The 14,147-nt window shown below is 43.5% G+C and overlaps 1 protein-coding gene across 8 annotated transcripts in view; it reads right to left on the bottom strand.

The window, feature by feature from the left end:
* The window catches only part of tmem269 (transmembrane protein 269), a 141,928-nt gene that overhangs the window by 57,594 nt on the left and 70,187 nt on the right, over window positions 1-14,147 (bottom strand). For all 8 annotated transcript variants that reach the window (XR_005945398.1, XM_041207305.1, XM_041207309.1 and 5 more), the window contains one exon: window positions 967-1,064. Coding sequence is in view for 7 of the 8 variants with exons in the window: in XM_041207305.1 (XP_041063239.1) it covers window positions 967-1,064 (98 nt within the window). In the remaining variant the exon portion in view is untranslated. The remainder of the gene's footprint in view (window positions 1-966; window positions 1,065-14,147) is intronic.

Below are 14,147 nucleotides of genomic sequence, written 5' to 3'. Positions count from 1 at the left end.
AATGCATAAATGGCCAACCTGAATCCTGGAAGCTGGCTGGTTTCCTGCCACCTACGCTGCACCCCACTGACAAACCATGTCCCATCTCCTTTAAAACCATTAGTGGGTGGGCTGTGGACATATTGAGATTTAAAAATGTTAACATCCCACCTGACCCCCACCCATGTGTTTTTTGGTGGATAAAATTACCCCTGTAGACACAAAACATTTTTGAGCCACAAACATGATTTTCAAGATCCTTGTTCTTTGTCTACCTAGCAGTTATTGGCTGAGAAATTCCTACTTTTCTGGAAGCAATTGGAGCTTCCACTGTAAATCCAGTAAAGTTATAGAGTGAGAGCAACTTTGAGGAACTTCCCAGCTATTACAATGAATCTTTAGATTTAGTGACAAAATGATTTAACAGCTAAGAAGTTCATTGGTAGGTTCAAAGAATGTTTAACCAATTTCCGGAAATAGCTCTTTTAACCAATTTATATTAATTTATGTGTTGTGCAATTCTTTTTGCTAGTTAGCAAGGTTCATGTTAATGGCTATTTTTGCAAATCATTATGTAGAATGAAGCTTGGTTTGGTGTTTCAAAACACGAGAAAATGCATTTGGTATAAGAATTTTCAAATGATTTCAGGCATTTTTCTTGAGTTTTGTGTGCCTTTTTTGTATTATAGTAGAAGAGGTAGATGCATCATTTATCATTTATGTTTCTTTTTGATGGTAGTTTGCTGATACCATTAGAAAGGGAAGACTAGCATCGTTTGTAAAATTTTAACTTTAGAACTGCATCATCATATAAGTACCGAAGTAAAACATTCTTTCACATTACTAATGAGTGCAATTAATACTCAACTGTTTAATTTGGGTTGAGTTAGGCTTTACCTCCATTATTATTGCACTACAGTGTGACCACAGTATTGTTGAGGTTGTTGTACCTGAAAAGGCTGCATGCCTGTTGAAGTCTGAACTTACCCAGAGCAGAACACGCATTAAGTTGTCTAGCAACAGCTCCATCAGCCAGGTCAAGAAGAAATCCGAAAAGGAGAAACCAGCAAGCATAGTAGTGGTGCCTATGGAATAATTATAGAAGTTCTTAAATAAAATGGTGACATTGCTAAATAGCTTTATGATTCACATAACTGTTAACAGGAAAATGTCATGTTTAAGGTTCAAATAATCTTTTGAGAGTTATAAACCATTTTAATGTACAGTACTTTAGTCTTTGTACTAAAAATGTATTATTAATCTCACCCAGGGCCTGGGAGAACGGATGCAGACGTTACAAACGTTGTGGCCCATGTTCAGTATTCTAAATGGAGTTTCTTGACGACCAGTGCCACAGATCTGACAGATTGGCTAAAAAAAAATCAAATCTGTCAGGCTGAAGGCTCTGATATTTAACAATCAGGTCTGACAGTGTCAGTGTCAATTTCACTGGTTGCTGCACTGCTGCTTCTAACCACTGGGCAGCTTCTTGGTTCCGATTTTTCTTTTGAAAAGCCAACCAGAAAACCAAAAAACAGACCAAAGGTCAGCAGCAGCGCAGAAACTGTCAGAGTGAGAATGCTCTTTGTTAAAAAATGGTAAAGTCAAATCCCTGTAATTTTAGAACCAACTGGACGCTGTGTATTTGTGTGGGAGGGGGAAATTTGCAGGGGGGGGGGGGCGTTTGGAGGGGAGATTAGAGGTGGGTTGGGCGAGATTAGAGGTTAGATTGGGGGGGTGGTTTAGAGGGGGCTGGAGGGATGTTGGAGTGGGTGTTAGGGGGGATATTAGAGGGGCTTTGTGAGTGGGAGGTTGGAGTGGGTGTTAGGGGGATATTAGAGGGGGGAGGTTGGAGTGGGGGTTGGGGGAACATTAAGGGGGGTTGGGGGAGGTTAGGGTACAAGGTTTTGGGGGTAAGACTGGAGGGGGTCTAGGCAGGAGGTTAGCTACAGGTTTGAATTGTTTTTGTAAATGTAGTGATTTCTTTGTAGCCACTTTTCTAACATCAATTGATTGCTCTGTGATTAATTATCTTTAGAGAATCAGCATTGGGCCTCTAATTTCATCATTGCTATCATCACTGCCTACTGCATGTAGATGTAAGAAAGACAAAATGTACATTTATACAGCACCTTTCATGATGTCCCAAATTGCTTTACAGCCAATTAAGTACTTTTGGAGTTACAATCACTGTTATAATGTAGGTAATGTTATCAAATGGTGGAGCAGGCTTGAGGGGCCGAATGGCCTATTCCTGCTGCCAATATGTATATTAGTACATTATTCTGGATGGATGAGATGAACGGCGCTAGATGGCTTTGTCATCCATAATTATCTTGCGACCAGAGGGTGGAATCATTGCTGGAGTTCTGTTTATTTTGTTGCTAATAGAAGTTTACTGTAAGTGGGCTTTGTGGGGTGAGATTGCCAGGACAGAAGTGTGTAATGAGCTCATAGTGAATCAGTAACCTGTTTTACAGTGCACATGATTCTCAAGAATCTTTTCCATTGACTTCAATCTTGTCCTTTTGTCTACTTACCTATCATCCCACTCCATCTTGGTGCTTTTATGAGTTTCTTGAGGTATTGAAATATCGTGATGAAGTTGTGTTGCATAGTAGATATTGAAAATATATTGCAGTGAGAAGCAGCAAATCAGCAGAGTGTTCAGGCTTGCTGATCAAGAAAATACAAATACAATGTGAACCATTCGGTCTTTGTCCTCTGGCTTCTTAAAAATTTTGTTGCACAGAGACACCTGAGGGCTCCAATGCTTTTCACTGAACATGATGCCCTCTGTTGTTCAATCATTCCACTTTGTTGCTCGGGAGTCATGGATCTTTCTACCCTGCGAGATTACTGATAAATTAGAATCCAATTGCACTCCTTCTATGAAATAATTATATTGAATAATATCATGTGACCAGGCAGAAGGAAGTCTTCTTCTTCTCCTACAGAATGAAAAAACCTTGTGTAGTTTATCTGGGTTGCAATATTGAATCTTTCTCCCACATACGAATTTACTGTCACCGTGTCCATATGGTGCAATGTGCAGAACATGTTAATGAGGGCTGAGGCAGTCATCGAAATCAGTGTTATTGTCTGCACAGTGTTATAAATAATTAAAGGGTTGTTTTCCTGTCAAATTAACAATATTGCACAATGTTGTTCAAGTAAAATTTGTACTCTCTGGTTTATTTAATAGTCAAGGTGGGATCACCTACAGGGTGCATACAAACTAACACTGCATTATATCATTACTGCTCTTAACATTAATAACCCATGCTGCACATATATTGGACGATATTTGTAATCAGATGCCAACAATGAGAGCCATCTACTAGGGTCTTTCTGTGATTGTTTGGTGAATTGATTGGTGAATCTTGAAAGGGGAAAAAAAAAATCATTCATGATTAAGGGGGAGGATTAAAGTGAGGGGCATGGGGCGGGGGGCGGTTGGTTGGGATAAGGGGACTGGAAACAGGAGAAGCACCAAGGCCCATGATTTCTCTTCCCGGCCCTGATCTCACCACACAGTATTTGACTCCCTTCTGATTACTAGCAGCAATAACAATATAATATAAAAAAACAGCATTATAAAAATAGTTAAAAGATAAAACTAAATGCACATGGCATTCATAACAAAACAGATGAATTGACAGTGCAAAAAGAGTTATATATGTATGATCTGACAGCCATTATAGAGTCATGGCTATAGGATGACAAAGACTGGGATCTGAATATTCAAGAGTGCATGACATTTAGGAAGGAGAGGAAGCTAGGGAAAAATGGAGGGGTTGCTCGGTTAATTAAAGATGACATTGGTACAACAGAGAAATGATGACCTTAGTTCTGGAGATCAAGATGTAGAATCAGTTTGGGTAGAGATGAGAAATAGCAAATGTAAGAAGTCATGTGTGGGAGTGGTTTATAGGCCCCCTAATGGTAACCACAATGTAGGACAGATATACAGGAAGAAATAATGTGGACTTGAGAGAAAGATATGGTGATAATAACGTGTGATTTTACTCTCATATAGATTGCACAAATCAGGTTGACAAAGGTAGCCTAGATGATGAGTTCATAGAATGCTTTCGGAACAGTTTTTTTTAGAGCAGCACGTTCTAGAGCCAACCACAAAGCAAGCTATTCTAGATCTGGTAATGTGCAATGAGGCAGGAGCAATTAATGACCTCAGTGAAGGTGTACCTAGGTAGCAGTGATCATAATATGATAGAATTTCAAATTCAGTTTGAGGGAGAGAAGACTGGATCTAAGGCTAGTGTTTTAAACTTAAAGAAGGACAATTATGAGGGCACAAGGACAGAGTTGGTTAAAGTGAACTGGAAAATTAGGTTAAGAGAGGTCAGTAGAGGTGTAGTGGCAGACATTTAAAGAGATGTTTCAGAACACTCAGCGAAGATACATTCCAGTGAAAAACAAAGACTCTAAGGGAAGGATGCACCATCCATAGCTAACTAAAAAGTTAAAGATAGAATCAAATTGAAAGAAAAAGCATATAATTCTGCAAAGATGAGTGGCAGGTCAGAAGATTGGACAGAATACAAAGAACAGCAAAGAATGAGTAAAAGATTAATAAAGAGGGAGAAATTAGAGTACGAGAGAAAGCTAGTAAGTTTCTACAGTTACTTAAAAAGGAAAAGAGTAAGTAAAGTGAGCGTTGGTCCTCTAGAGAATGAGACTGGGATTAATAATAGAAAATAAGGAAATGGCAGATGAACTCAACAGATATTTTGCACCTATCTTCACTGTAGAGGATACAAATAACATCCGAGAAATAATTATGAATCAGGAGATGAAACAGAGGGAGACATTTAAAACAATTACAATCACCAGGGAAAGGGTATTGAGATATTAGAACTAAAAGCTTACAAGTACCCAGGTCCTGATGGACTTCATCCTGGGGTCTTAACTTTGGATCTGCTGTACTTATATTTCCAGAAGGCATTGACAAGGTGCCATATCAAAGGTTACTACACAAAATAAGAGCTCATGGTGCAGGCAATAACACATTAGCAAGGACAGAGGATTTGTTCGCTAACACAAAACAGGGTAGTGATAAATCGGTCATCTATCACTGTCTCAACTATTTACAAACTACATCAGTGGGTGGATGGGTCCCAGGTTTGCACTAAGTGTGATAGCGGGTGCATAAAAGGACGTTTTACCTGCTGGCCACAATGGCGGCTTTTCACGCTGTATCGTCCCAAACCTACTGCATTAATTATGCATTCTTGGGAAACAGGCCATTTCAACGGCAGGCGGGTTCTCATGCGCCTGCCACGTGATCACCTTGCCACTTCATCACACACTTCTCAGTGCTTCCTGCCCAGGACTGTTGCATGGAAGACAGAATGGCCCTGAAAGGCAAAAAGACTGCAGCCACCTGCTTCAGTGGTGTGAACCTTGAGTGACTTTTGAACACGGTGCTGGCCCGTCGTGGTGTCCTCTACCCCAGCTCTGGCCACAGGATGGGCAGCTGCATCACCAATCCAGCATGGGAGGCAGTGGCAGTCAGCACCAATGCCCTGCAAAAGAGGACAGCCAGGGTAACTCACTCTTCTCATCACTCTCAACTCTCACACTCTCAAACTCATCACACATCCACAGGGATCTCACACCTCAAGGGACAACACCACTAACTCTCACATACATCCTTACATCTCCATCAGGCTTATACACTCTTGAGCTTGCGTCCTCATCCTGTCCACGGCGCCACTCAACACAAAAACATTCCATGCAGTACTCACACTCTCTCCATCTGTCTTCATGCAGGAGAAGCCTGTTCACATCAGTAGGCAGATGTCCCAGATCGGGGATGAAGTGGCCTACATTAGGCCCCTCACTCATTTTGAGGAGTGTGCCATCATGCTGACTGGTGAGGACATAGACTATGGCTGTGGTGACGGTGAGGTTGGCAGCAAAAATCTCTGAGGATCCTGTACCACATCATCCCTCTCTCAACGTAAATGTGAGTGCTCTCTCGCTTGCTTTTGACTCTACTGCCATGCACTACTTATTTCTACTTTGGTTCACAGGGAGCTCTGCCAAGCAACCGATACCCTCAGAGCCAGTCTCTCAGCTCCATCCATGTCCTCGCCTTCAGCCAAGAAGACACCTCCAGCGCTTACCCACACACTGCACCAGCGCAGAACACTTTGGTGGGGTCTTGATCTAGAGCAGTTTCAGGTTCACAATCTGGTGGTCACCGCAAGGACACACATCCGCAGATGCAGTACGCAGGTTTGTGCGTGCCCTCTGGCACTCAAATGGCTGCTGGGGATCAAGCATCTGTGAGGTCAAGTCAGATGACAAGCCTCTGGATTTGGCCTTCCAACTCATCCTGGAGTCAGCATAAAGCTTGGAAACATCATGCAGAGCTTTTGGAGGCCCTCAACAGAGTAGCACGCGAGTTGGAGGAGTGCATCCACCTGATCTCTGATGAAGTGGTGCCTATATGTGCATGTATGGACGTCTCCAAGGGGAGGATGGTGTATGCCATGGAGACTCTGGTCCAGCAGAATGCAGAGACATGGGCAGACCTACACTCCATTGCGGGAGCCATGGGTGAATTCCTGCAGTGGCAACACGAGGGGGAAATGGGGCACCTCAACTTCCCTCCAGGTGCTCCTTGCCCTCAAGGAGTCAGGCCAGGGCCCCCGAAGGGAGGAGGAGCAGCAGCTGGACACCCCTGGGTCATCCACTCAGGAATCTCAGAGGCTGTCCTGTCCTTCTGAGTCCCCTTTGCCTGTGAGCCCCCTCAACCTCATCCTCTGTCTCCGCAGAGGGAGCAGCTGGCCAAGAAGTGATTCTGGAGGGAGCAGTGTGTCTGTGGCAGGGCCTTTTGGAGCCTTGTGCAAGCCCTCTCCCATGCACATTGATCCTTCACATATCACACTCACCTCAATGTCCTGAGCATTTTGAATGCTGCCTGCTGGGATTCACTTTCAGTTATCCATCTGAGCTCACCTGCATCTCCGCCCACCCAATGATCACGCTCCCATGCAGCACCTGACCTCACCCACCACATCTGTCGTTTCACTTTCAATTTGGACAGCATGGTCTGGATTCGCTTTTTCATCAGCGCCCCCATCTTTTCCCCTCCCCAGTCACCCATTTCCTTTCCTCCATCACTGTTGACCCCTCCTCGCATCACTTTCCACCTCTCCTCTGTGTCCTACCAGCCACAGCCCTTTTCCTTTGGGTATGTCCAGGTGAGTGTGCATGTTCCCTACCTTCTCTAAAATCCCACCCCCTCCTTCCCATCGTGTGTCTCCCTCCAAGTCCCCACCAACAACCCTCGCCGTCCCTTCTATCACTACAGTCCAACCCTCGCCCTCCAACCTACTGGCTCGCTCTGCCCTTGGTCATTCTCACCATTCCCTTGTTCCACACCCACCCTCAGTTTGCTCCCCAGCAGGCAGTCATGGACTCATCAGAGCCCTCCTTTGCATGCCCCCACCCTGACCCTTTCCCCCCCCCTCCAGACTCCCCAAATCCCAAACTCCACCCTCGCTTAGTCCTTCCCCCTTCTTTCTCCAGCCTTACTCCCTCCCCTCTCCGCACTCTTTCCTTCCCCTGGGCAGCCTTCCCTCTCCACATTCTTTCCCTTGCACTTTCCACCCATATGCCTACCTCCCCAGTTGCCATTTTCTCCCCCATTAACCCCCCTCCTCCCTCCCCCCGACACCTTCATTTCCCCCCTCCCAACCTCACCCCTCCTGATACCCATCCCTTCCTCCCGACCTCAGCTCATCCCAACACCTCTTCCTCTCCCAGTCAATCCTAGGTCTTCCTCTCCCAACCCTCGGAACATATTCCTCTCCCAAACACAGCTGGACCTCCTCTACCGAACCCCCCACCAACCCCCCCCGACCCCCCCCCACCCCCCCCCCCACCATCATCCATTGTGGCCAGACCCTCAGTGGTGACTTTCAAACTTCCTTGGGCTGCCTTGCAGCATAACTATGTCCATGAGAATCCACCCAGCATGCCACGGACGTTCCTCCAGTGTGCCACTGGTGTCAGGCTCCAGCATCTTTTGCTCCTCGGATATCTGCGATGTGAGCAAGGCTCCTTGTGGTAAGATCCGACTTCTGCACATCACGTTTGTCAAGACATGTTCTGCACTGGTGTGCAATGATGCCACCATGGACGGACGATCCAACTTGGAGGGGAGGAAATGAGTCCATCAGGTTGCCCTTATAATATGTAGGTGTATTACAACGAGGTTCCTGATGTCCAATGGCGGGGAACGCGGCCCGCCATCAACAGGCTGAGCGTATGATCGCAAACTGGTTTGATAATGTCGCGAAACCAATTTTTGGCCTTCTCGCCATATTGTCTGCTTACTCAGTCAAGCATAGCCGTCCCCAGTGGGCATGGACAATTCCACCCAATGACTTGGATGAAGGGATTGAATGTGTGGTTGCTAAATTTGCTGATGATAAAGATAGGTAGGAAAGTAAATTGTGAAGAAGACATAAGCAGTCTGCAAAGGGGTATAGATAAAGTGAGTGGACAAAAGGTTGGAAGATGGAATATAATGTGGGAAAATGTGAACTTGTCCACTTTGGCAAGAAGAATAGAAAGCAGTATATTATCTAAATGGAGAGAGATTGCAGAAGTCTGAGGTGCAGAGGGGTCTGGGTGTCCTGGTACATGAATCTTAAAAACTTAGTATGCAGGTACAGCAAGTGTTTCAGAAGGCAAATGGAAGGTTGGTGTTTATTGTGAGGGGAATGGAATATAGAAGTAGGGATATTTTGCAGGTGAGACCACACCTGGAGTATTGTGTACAGTTTTCTTAAAGAAAGGATATGAATGCTTTAGAAGCAGTTCAGAGAAGGCTCACTCGACTGATACCTGGGTTGCAGCATAGGGGTTTGGTTATCTTATGAGGGAAGGTTATACAGGCTGAGCCTCTATCCCTTGGAGTTTAGAAAATTAAGAGGTCATCTTATTGAAATATATAGGATCCTGAGCAGCCTTGACAGGGTGGATGCTGAAAGGATGTTTCCCCTTGTGGTACAGACTAGAACTAGGAGTCATGGTTTAAAAATAAGTGGTCTCCCATTTAAGATGGAGCTGAAGAAAATTTTTTTCTCTGAGGGTTGTGAATCTTTGCAATTCTCTTTCCCAGAGAGCAGTGGAGGCAGGATCATTGAATATATTTAAGGCAGAGATAGACAGATTCTTGAGTAACAAGGGAGTCAAAGTTTATTGGGGGTAGGCAGGAATATGGAGTTGGGGCCAAGGTCAGATCAGCCATGATGCTATTGAATGGTGAAGCAGGCTTGAGGGGCCAAATAGCTACTCCTGCTCCTAAATTGTATGTATGTAACAATTCCTTGCTATTGATCTCTTTGACACAATCAATTAGGAATAGCTGTGCTGTGATACAATTTTTAAAATTTAACCAAAACCCAGCTATTTAAACCATTTAATATCTATTAAATCACAGTATCTTTACAGTGTAGAAGGAGGCCATTCGGCCCATCGAGTCTGCACTAGCTCTCTGAAAGAGCATTCCACCTAGTCCCACTCCCCTGCCTTATCCCCGTAACCTTTCTCATTCTCACTTTTCATGTAGCAATCCAAATCCCTTTTGAATACATTGTTCGAACCCACCTCCATCACCCTTTCAGGAAATTTGTTCCAGACTCCAAACACCATCTGGGTGAAAAATTTTTTCCTCACATCACAGTTACTTCTTATGTAAATTATTTTGAATCTATGCCCTTTAGTTCTTGATGTTCTTGAGTGGGAACAGTTTCTCATGATTTAGCCTGTCCATGCCCCTCAGGATCTTGAATACGTCTATTCTCTCAGCCTTCTTTTCACCCAGGAAAAGAGTCTCAAACTCTCCAATCTATCTTCATAGCTACAGTTCTTCGTCAAGGGAACCATTCTTGTGAATCTCTTCTGTATTCTCTCCAATGCCTTCACATCCTCCTTCAAGTATGGTGCCCAGAACTGGATGCAATACTCCAGATGAGGCCTAACTAGTGTCTTATACAAGTTAAACATGACCTCCTTAATCTTGTTCTCAATGCCACTATTAATAAAGCATAAGATACTATATGCTTTATTAACTGCTCTCTCAACATGTCCTGCCTTCTTCAATGGCTTATGTATGTATACACCGAGGCCACTCTGTTCCTGCACTTGCTTTCAAGCGTCTCCCTCTATTTCAGACTGTCTCACCATATCTTTCCTGCCAAAACGAGTCACCTCACACTTCTCTGCATTAAACTTCATCTGCCACTTGTCTGCCTAATCCACCAATTTGTCTATGTCCTTTTGAAGTTCAAGACTATCCCCATCACAGTTGACAACATTTCCAATTTTTGTATCATCTGCAAATTTTGAAAGCATGTCCTGCACACCAGTCTAGGTCAATAACATATATCAGGAAGAGCAAGGGTCCCAACACTGACCCCTGAGGAACTCCACTACAAACCTTCCTCCAATTTGAAGAACCATCACGACTCTATTTCCTGTCGCTCAACCAATTTCATATCCAAGTGCCTACTTTCCCTTTTACACCATGACCTAGAATTATGCTCACAAGTCTGTTGTGCAGCACTGTATCAAATGCCTTTTGAAAATCCATATACACGCCAACAGCATTACCCTTATCAACCTTCTCTGTTACCTTCTTAAAAAACTTCGTTAGTTAAACATGATTTTCTCTTAATGAATCCATACTGGTTTTCCTTAATTATCCTGCACTTATCTAAGTGATTATTGATTTATCCCGTACTATAGTTTCCAGAAGTTTCCCTACCATGGAGGTCAAACTGATGGGCCTGAGGTTGCCAGCTTTATATTTGCATCCCTTTTTAAACAAGGGTATAACATTCTCAGTTCTCCAGTCCTCTGGCGCCTCCCTTCTGTCTAAGGAAGGCTAGAAGATTATCACTAGTGCCTCTGTAATTTCCAATCTCATTTCCCTCAGTACCCTTAGATGCATCTCATCCGCTCCTGGTACCTTATCTGTTTTACCTCCTTCCTTTCAATTGTAAGTTCTTCTGGTGTACCAGTTATCTCCTCTCTCACCTCGACCTGGGTAGCAAATTCTTCCTTTGTTAAGACAGATGCAAAGTACTCATTCAACCTCTGCTATTTCTCCAGCCTTCACATGCAAGCCCCCCGCCCCCCCACCCTTTAGTCCCTAATTGGCTATACTCTTTGTTTGACCAACTCTTATTATTTACATGCTTATATAAGACCTTGGGATTCCATTTTATGTTTGCTGCCAGCCTCTTTTCATGCTCTCTCCTTGCTTTTCTTATTGGTTTCTTCACTTCCCCCCCGGGTCCTTCTATATTCAGCCTTATTATCCATTGTATTTTCTACTTGGAGGTCAAGTTTCCACTGTTAGTGGAAAATACCACTACATGTAGCCACTGCATAAAAACAGCATAAAATGGCTTCCTTAATTTTTTTTTGAGTTATTTTGCCTTTCCAGGGTTATTTGAGGTAGAAAGGACTTTTTACAGGTCTGAAAGTGGTGGCCTTTGGTCCATTTGTGAATTTACATGATACACACTGAAAATGATCTGATCAGGATAATCACTGTCCTGCAGGATAACTTTGATGTACTCTATTTTTGCATCAAGCTTGCAAGGGGAGCAAATAGCTAGGGCTCCATTTACAAGATTGTTGAGAAGGCCAGTCTTACAGCGTGTGCAGCTATACGAATCCCAATGTGTATTGTGAGTGAAGGTAGGCTTGTGGTAGACCGTAGTGAAGAACCCATTAGCGTATTTCTGAACTGGCACATTGAGGAAAGGGAGCTACATTTAAAGATTCCTCTATCTCAGAAGTGAATTTTAGTATAGGATAAAACATGTTAAGATGTGTAAGGAAATCCTTTCATGCAGCTGCAAAGTCAAAGATCGTGAACATATCATCCATGTATCGGAAATATGTGTGTACTGGGAGATTAGGGCTCATTCCATTAAAAACATGTTTCTTGCGGAAACCGACAAAAATGTTAGTGAGCATTGGACCTGGAGGGGATTCTGTACTGTACTCAACCAACCTGCGCTTGCAAAGCCCAAACCAAATATATATTATTAGACAATTCCACAATTGGGCAGCAGCTGATCAATCCTGAACACGCTAACAGCTAGACTAACAACCAATTTAAGATAATCAGGCAAACGACATATATTCATATGCAGGGATCTGCTCTCTGCAAACAAAAAATGTTCAAGCCTTGCGCCTTTTTATCATTACCTGGAAGCTTGGGGTGCCTATAGTTCCTCTTTGCTTTCTCCATGACAACACCTCGGCCAGTCAGGGTAGACTTACCAACCAATCAGCACCCTTTGCTGTAGTATAAATTGTTGATTGTTTGAAATTTGGCATTCTTGCATTTGTCCTGATGACTGCAAGATGAACAGCTTTGGCAACATGTCTCCCTTTTCAGCAATATTCAAGCTCTGTCCTATGAGGTGACTTTTTATTAGCAAATATTCTGAGGGTTGTACAAATTGTCATTTAGAAAGGCACAGATTCATCGAGGGCAATCAGCGTGGATTTGTTAAGGGAATCTCTTGTCTCACTAAATTGAATCCTTTGAAGACCTGACAAGGAGTATTGATGAGGGTTGCATACTTACACTGATTTCAGCAAGGCTTTTGACAAGGTCCCACATGGTGGACTGGTCAGAAAATTAAAAGCTCATGAGATTTAAGAGAAAGTGGCAAGTTGGATCCAAAATTAGGCCAGTGTCAGGAAGCAAAGATTAATGGGTGTTTTTGTGACTGTAAGGCTGTTTCCACTGAGGTTCTATAGGGCTCTGTGCTAGTTCCCTTACTTTTCGGGATATATATCAATGACCTAGGGCAGGATTTTCGCCTGATTATGGATGTGGGAATGACAAAAACATCAAATTTTTTTGCAGTAATTTCAAATTTGTGGTCTTTCCGACCCCACACTATGCTTGTGTGGCTTTTTCATGGATTGGGAAGGCCTTGGGTTGCAATTCAGTTCGCACCTCTTCTGAGGTCAGGGCTGCCATTGTGAGACCTACAGGAAAGTTAAATTTCCTGCCCCTGTGGCCACTCTCCCCACCCCCTCCCCCTAGCAATTTTCATGGGCTGGTGTGGGTTTTAGAAGCACTAAAAAAAAAACAACTCGTTGGAGAGTTTATAACCACTGGGGGAAGCTTGCTGAGCAGTTGGGAACATTCTGAAGGTAAGTATTAAATGTTTGGACAACTTCAAATGTCATTATTAGATGATGCAGTGATTCATCATTGGGCTTTGTCCTGAAAAGGCAAAGTGATTATTATATTACCAGTATTGTTTAAGTGTTGAAATGCATTGGAGTACTTTTCCTATTGGACAAAATGCTACACTACATTCAAAACTGTCAAAAGACATGCTGGTAAACCCTGTTTTCATGTTTTGGACTAATTTAAATGTCCAGAGATCTTTTAACTTTGAAAAAAAAATTGTCCAGCTGTTGAAAATTAAAATCTGCTCTGCTCCATTACTTGGCAGGCAATATGCTTTGAAATAAAAAAAAAGCACCATTTTCCCTTCAGTTATATTGTTTGGAGCTGCAATGGTCTGTTTTGACAGCTGTGGCAATTACGAATGAGTTTCAAAGAAGCTAATGGCCTGAGTTCATCAAGTAGTCTACTGACACAGTTGTTCAGGGGAGTGAAAGCAAGGTTTGATTGACAAATTTTAAAATTAATACATAGTACATGGGTGTCACTGGGTAGGTTAACATTTATTGCGCTTGAGAAGGTAGTGGTGAGCTGCCTTCCTGAGCCACTGCAGTCCATGGGGGGTAGGTACACCCACAGTGGTGTAGGGAGGGAGTTCCAGGATTTTGACCTAGCGACAGTGAAGGAATGGTGACACATTTCCAAGTCAGGATGGTGAGTGGCTTGAAGGCGAACTTACAGATGGTGATGTTCCCATGTGTATGCTGCCCTTGTCCTTCTTGATAGTAGAGGTCGTGGGTTAGGAAGGTGCTGTCTAGGAAGTCTTGGTGAGTTCCTGCTATGCATCTTATAGGTGGTACACACTACTGCCATTGTGTGTCAGTGGTGAAGGGAGTGGATATTTGTGGATGCGGTGTCAAACAAGGCAAATGGAGATTATTCTATCACACTCCTGACT

Source organism: Carcharodon carcharias, chromosome 15 (assembly GCF_017639515.1).
Source record: "Carcharodon carcharias isolate sCarCar2 chromosome 15, sCarCar2.pri, whole genome shotgun sequence".
Taxonomy (NCBI): Eukaryota; Metazoa; Chordata; class Chondrichthyes; order Lamniformes; family Lamnidae; genus Carcharodon; species Carcharodon carcharias.
Note: the sequence above shows the minus strand (reverse complement) of the source record. Positions and strands in the feature narration are given on the sequence as shown.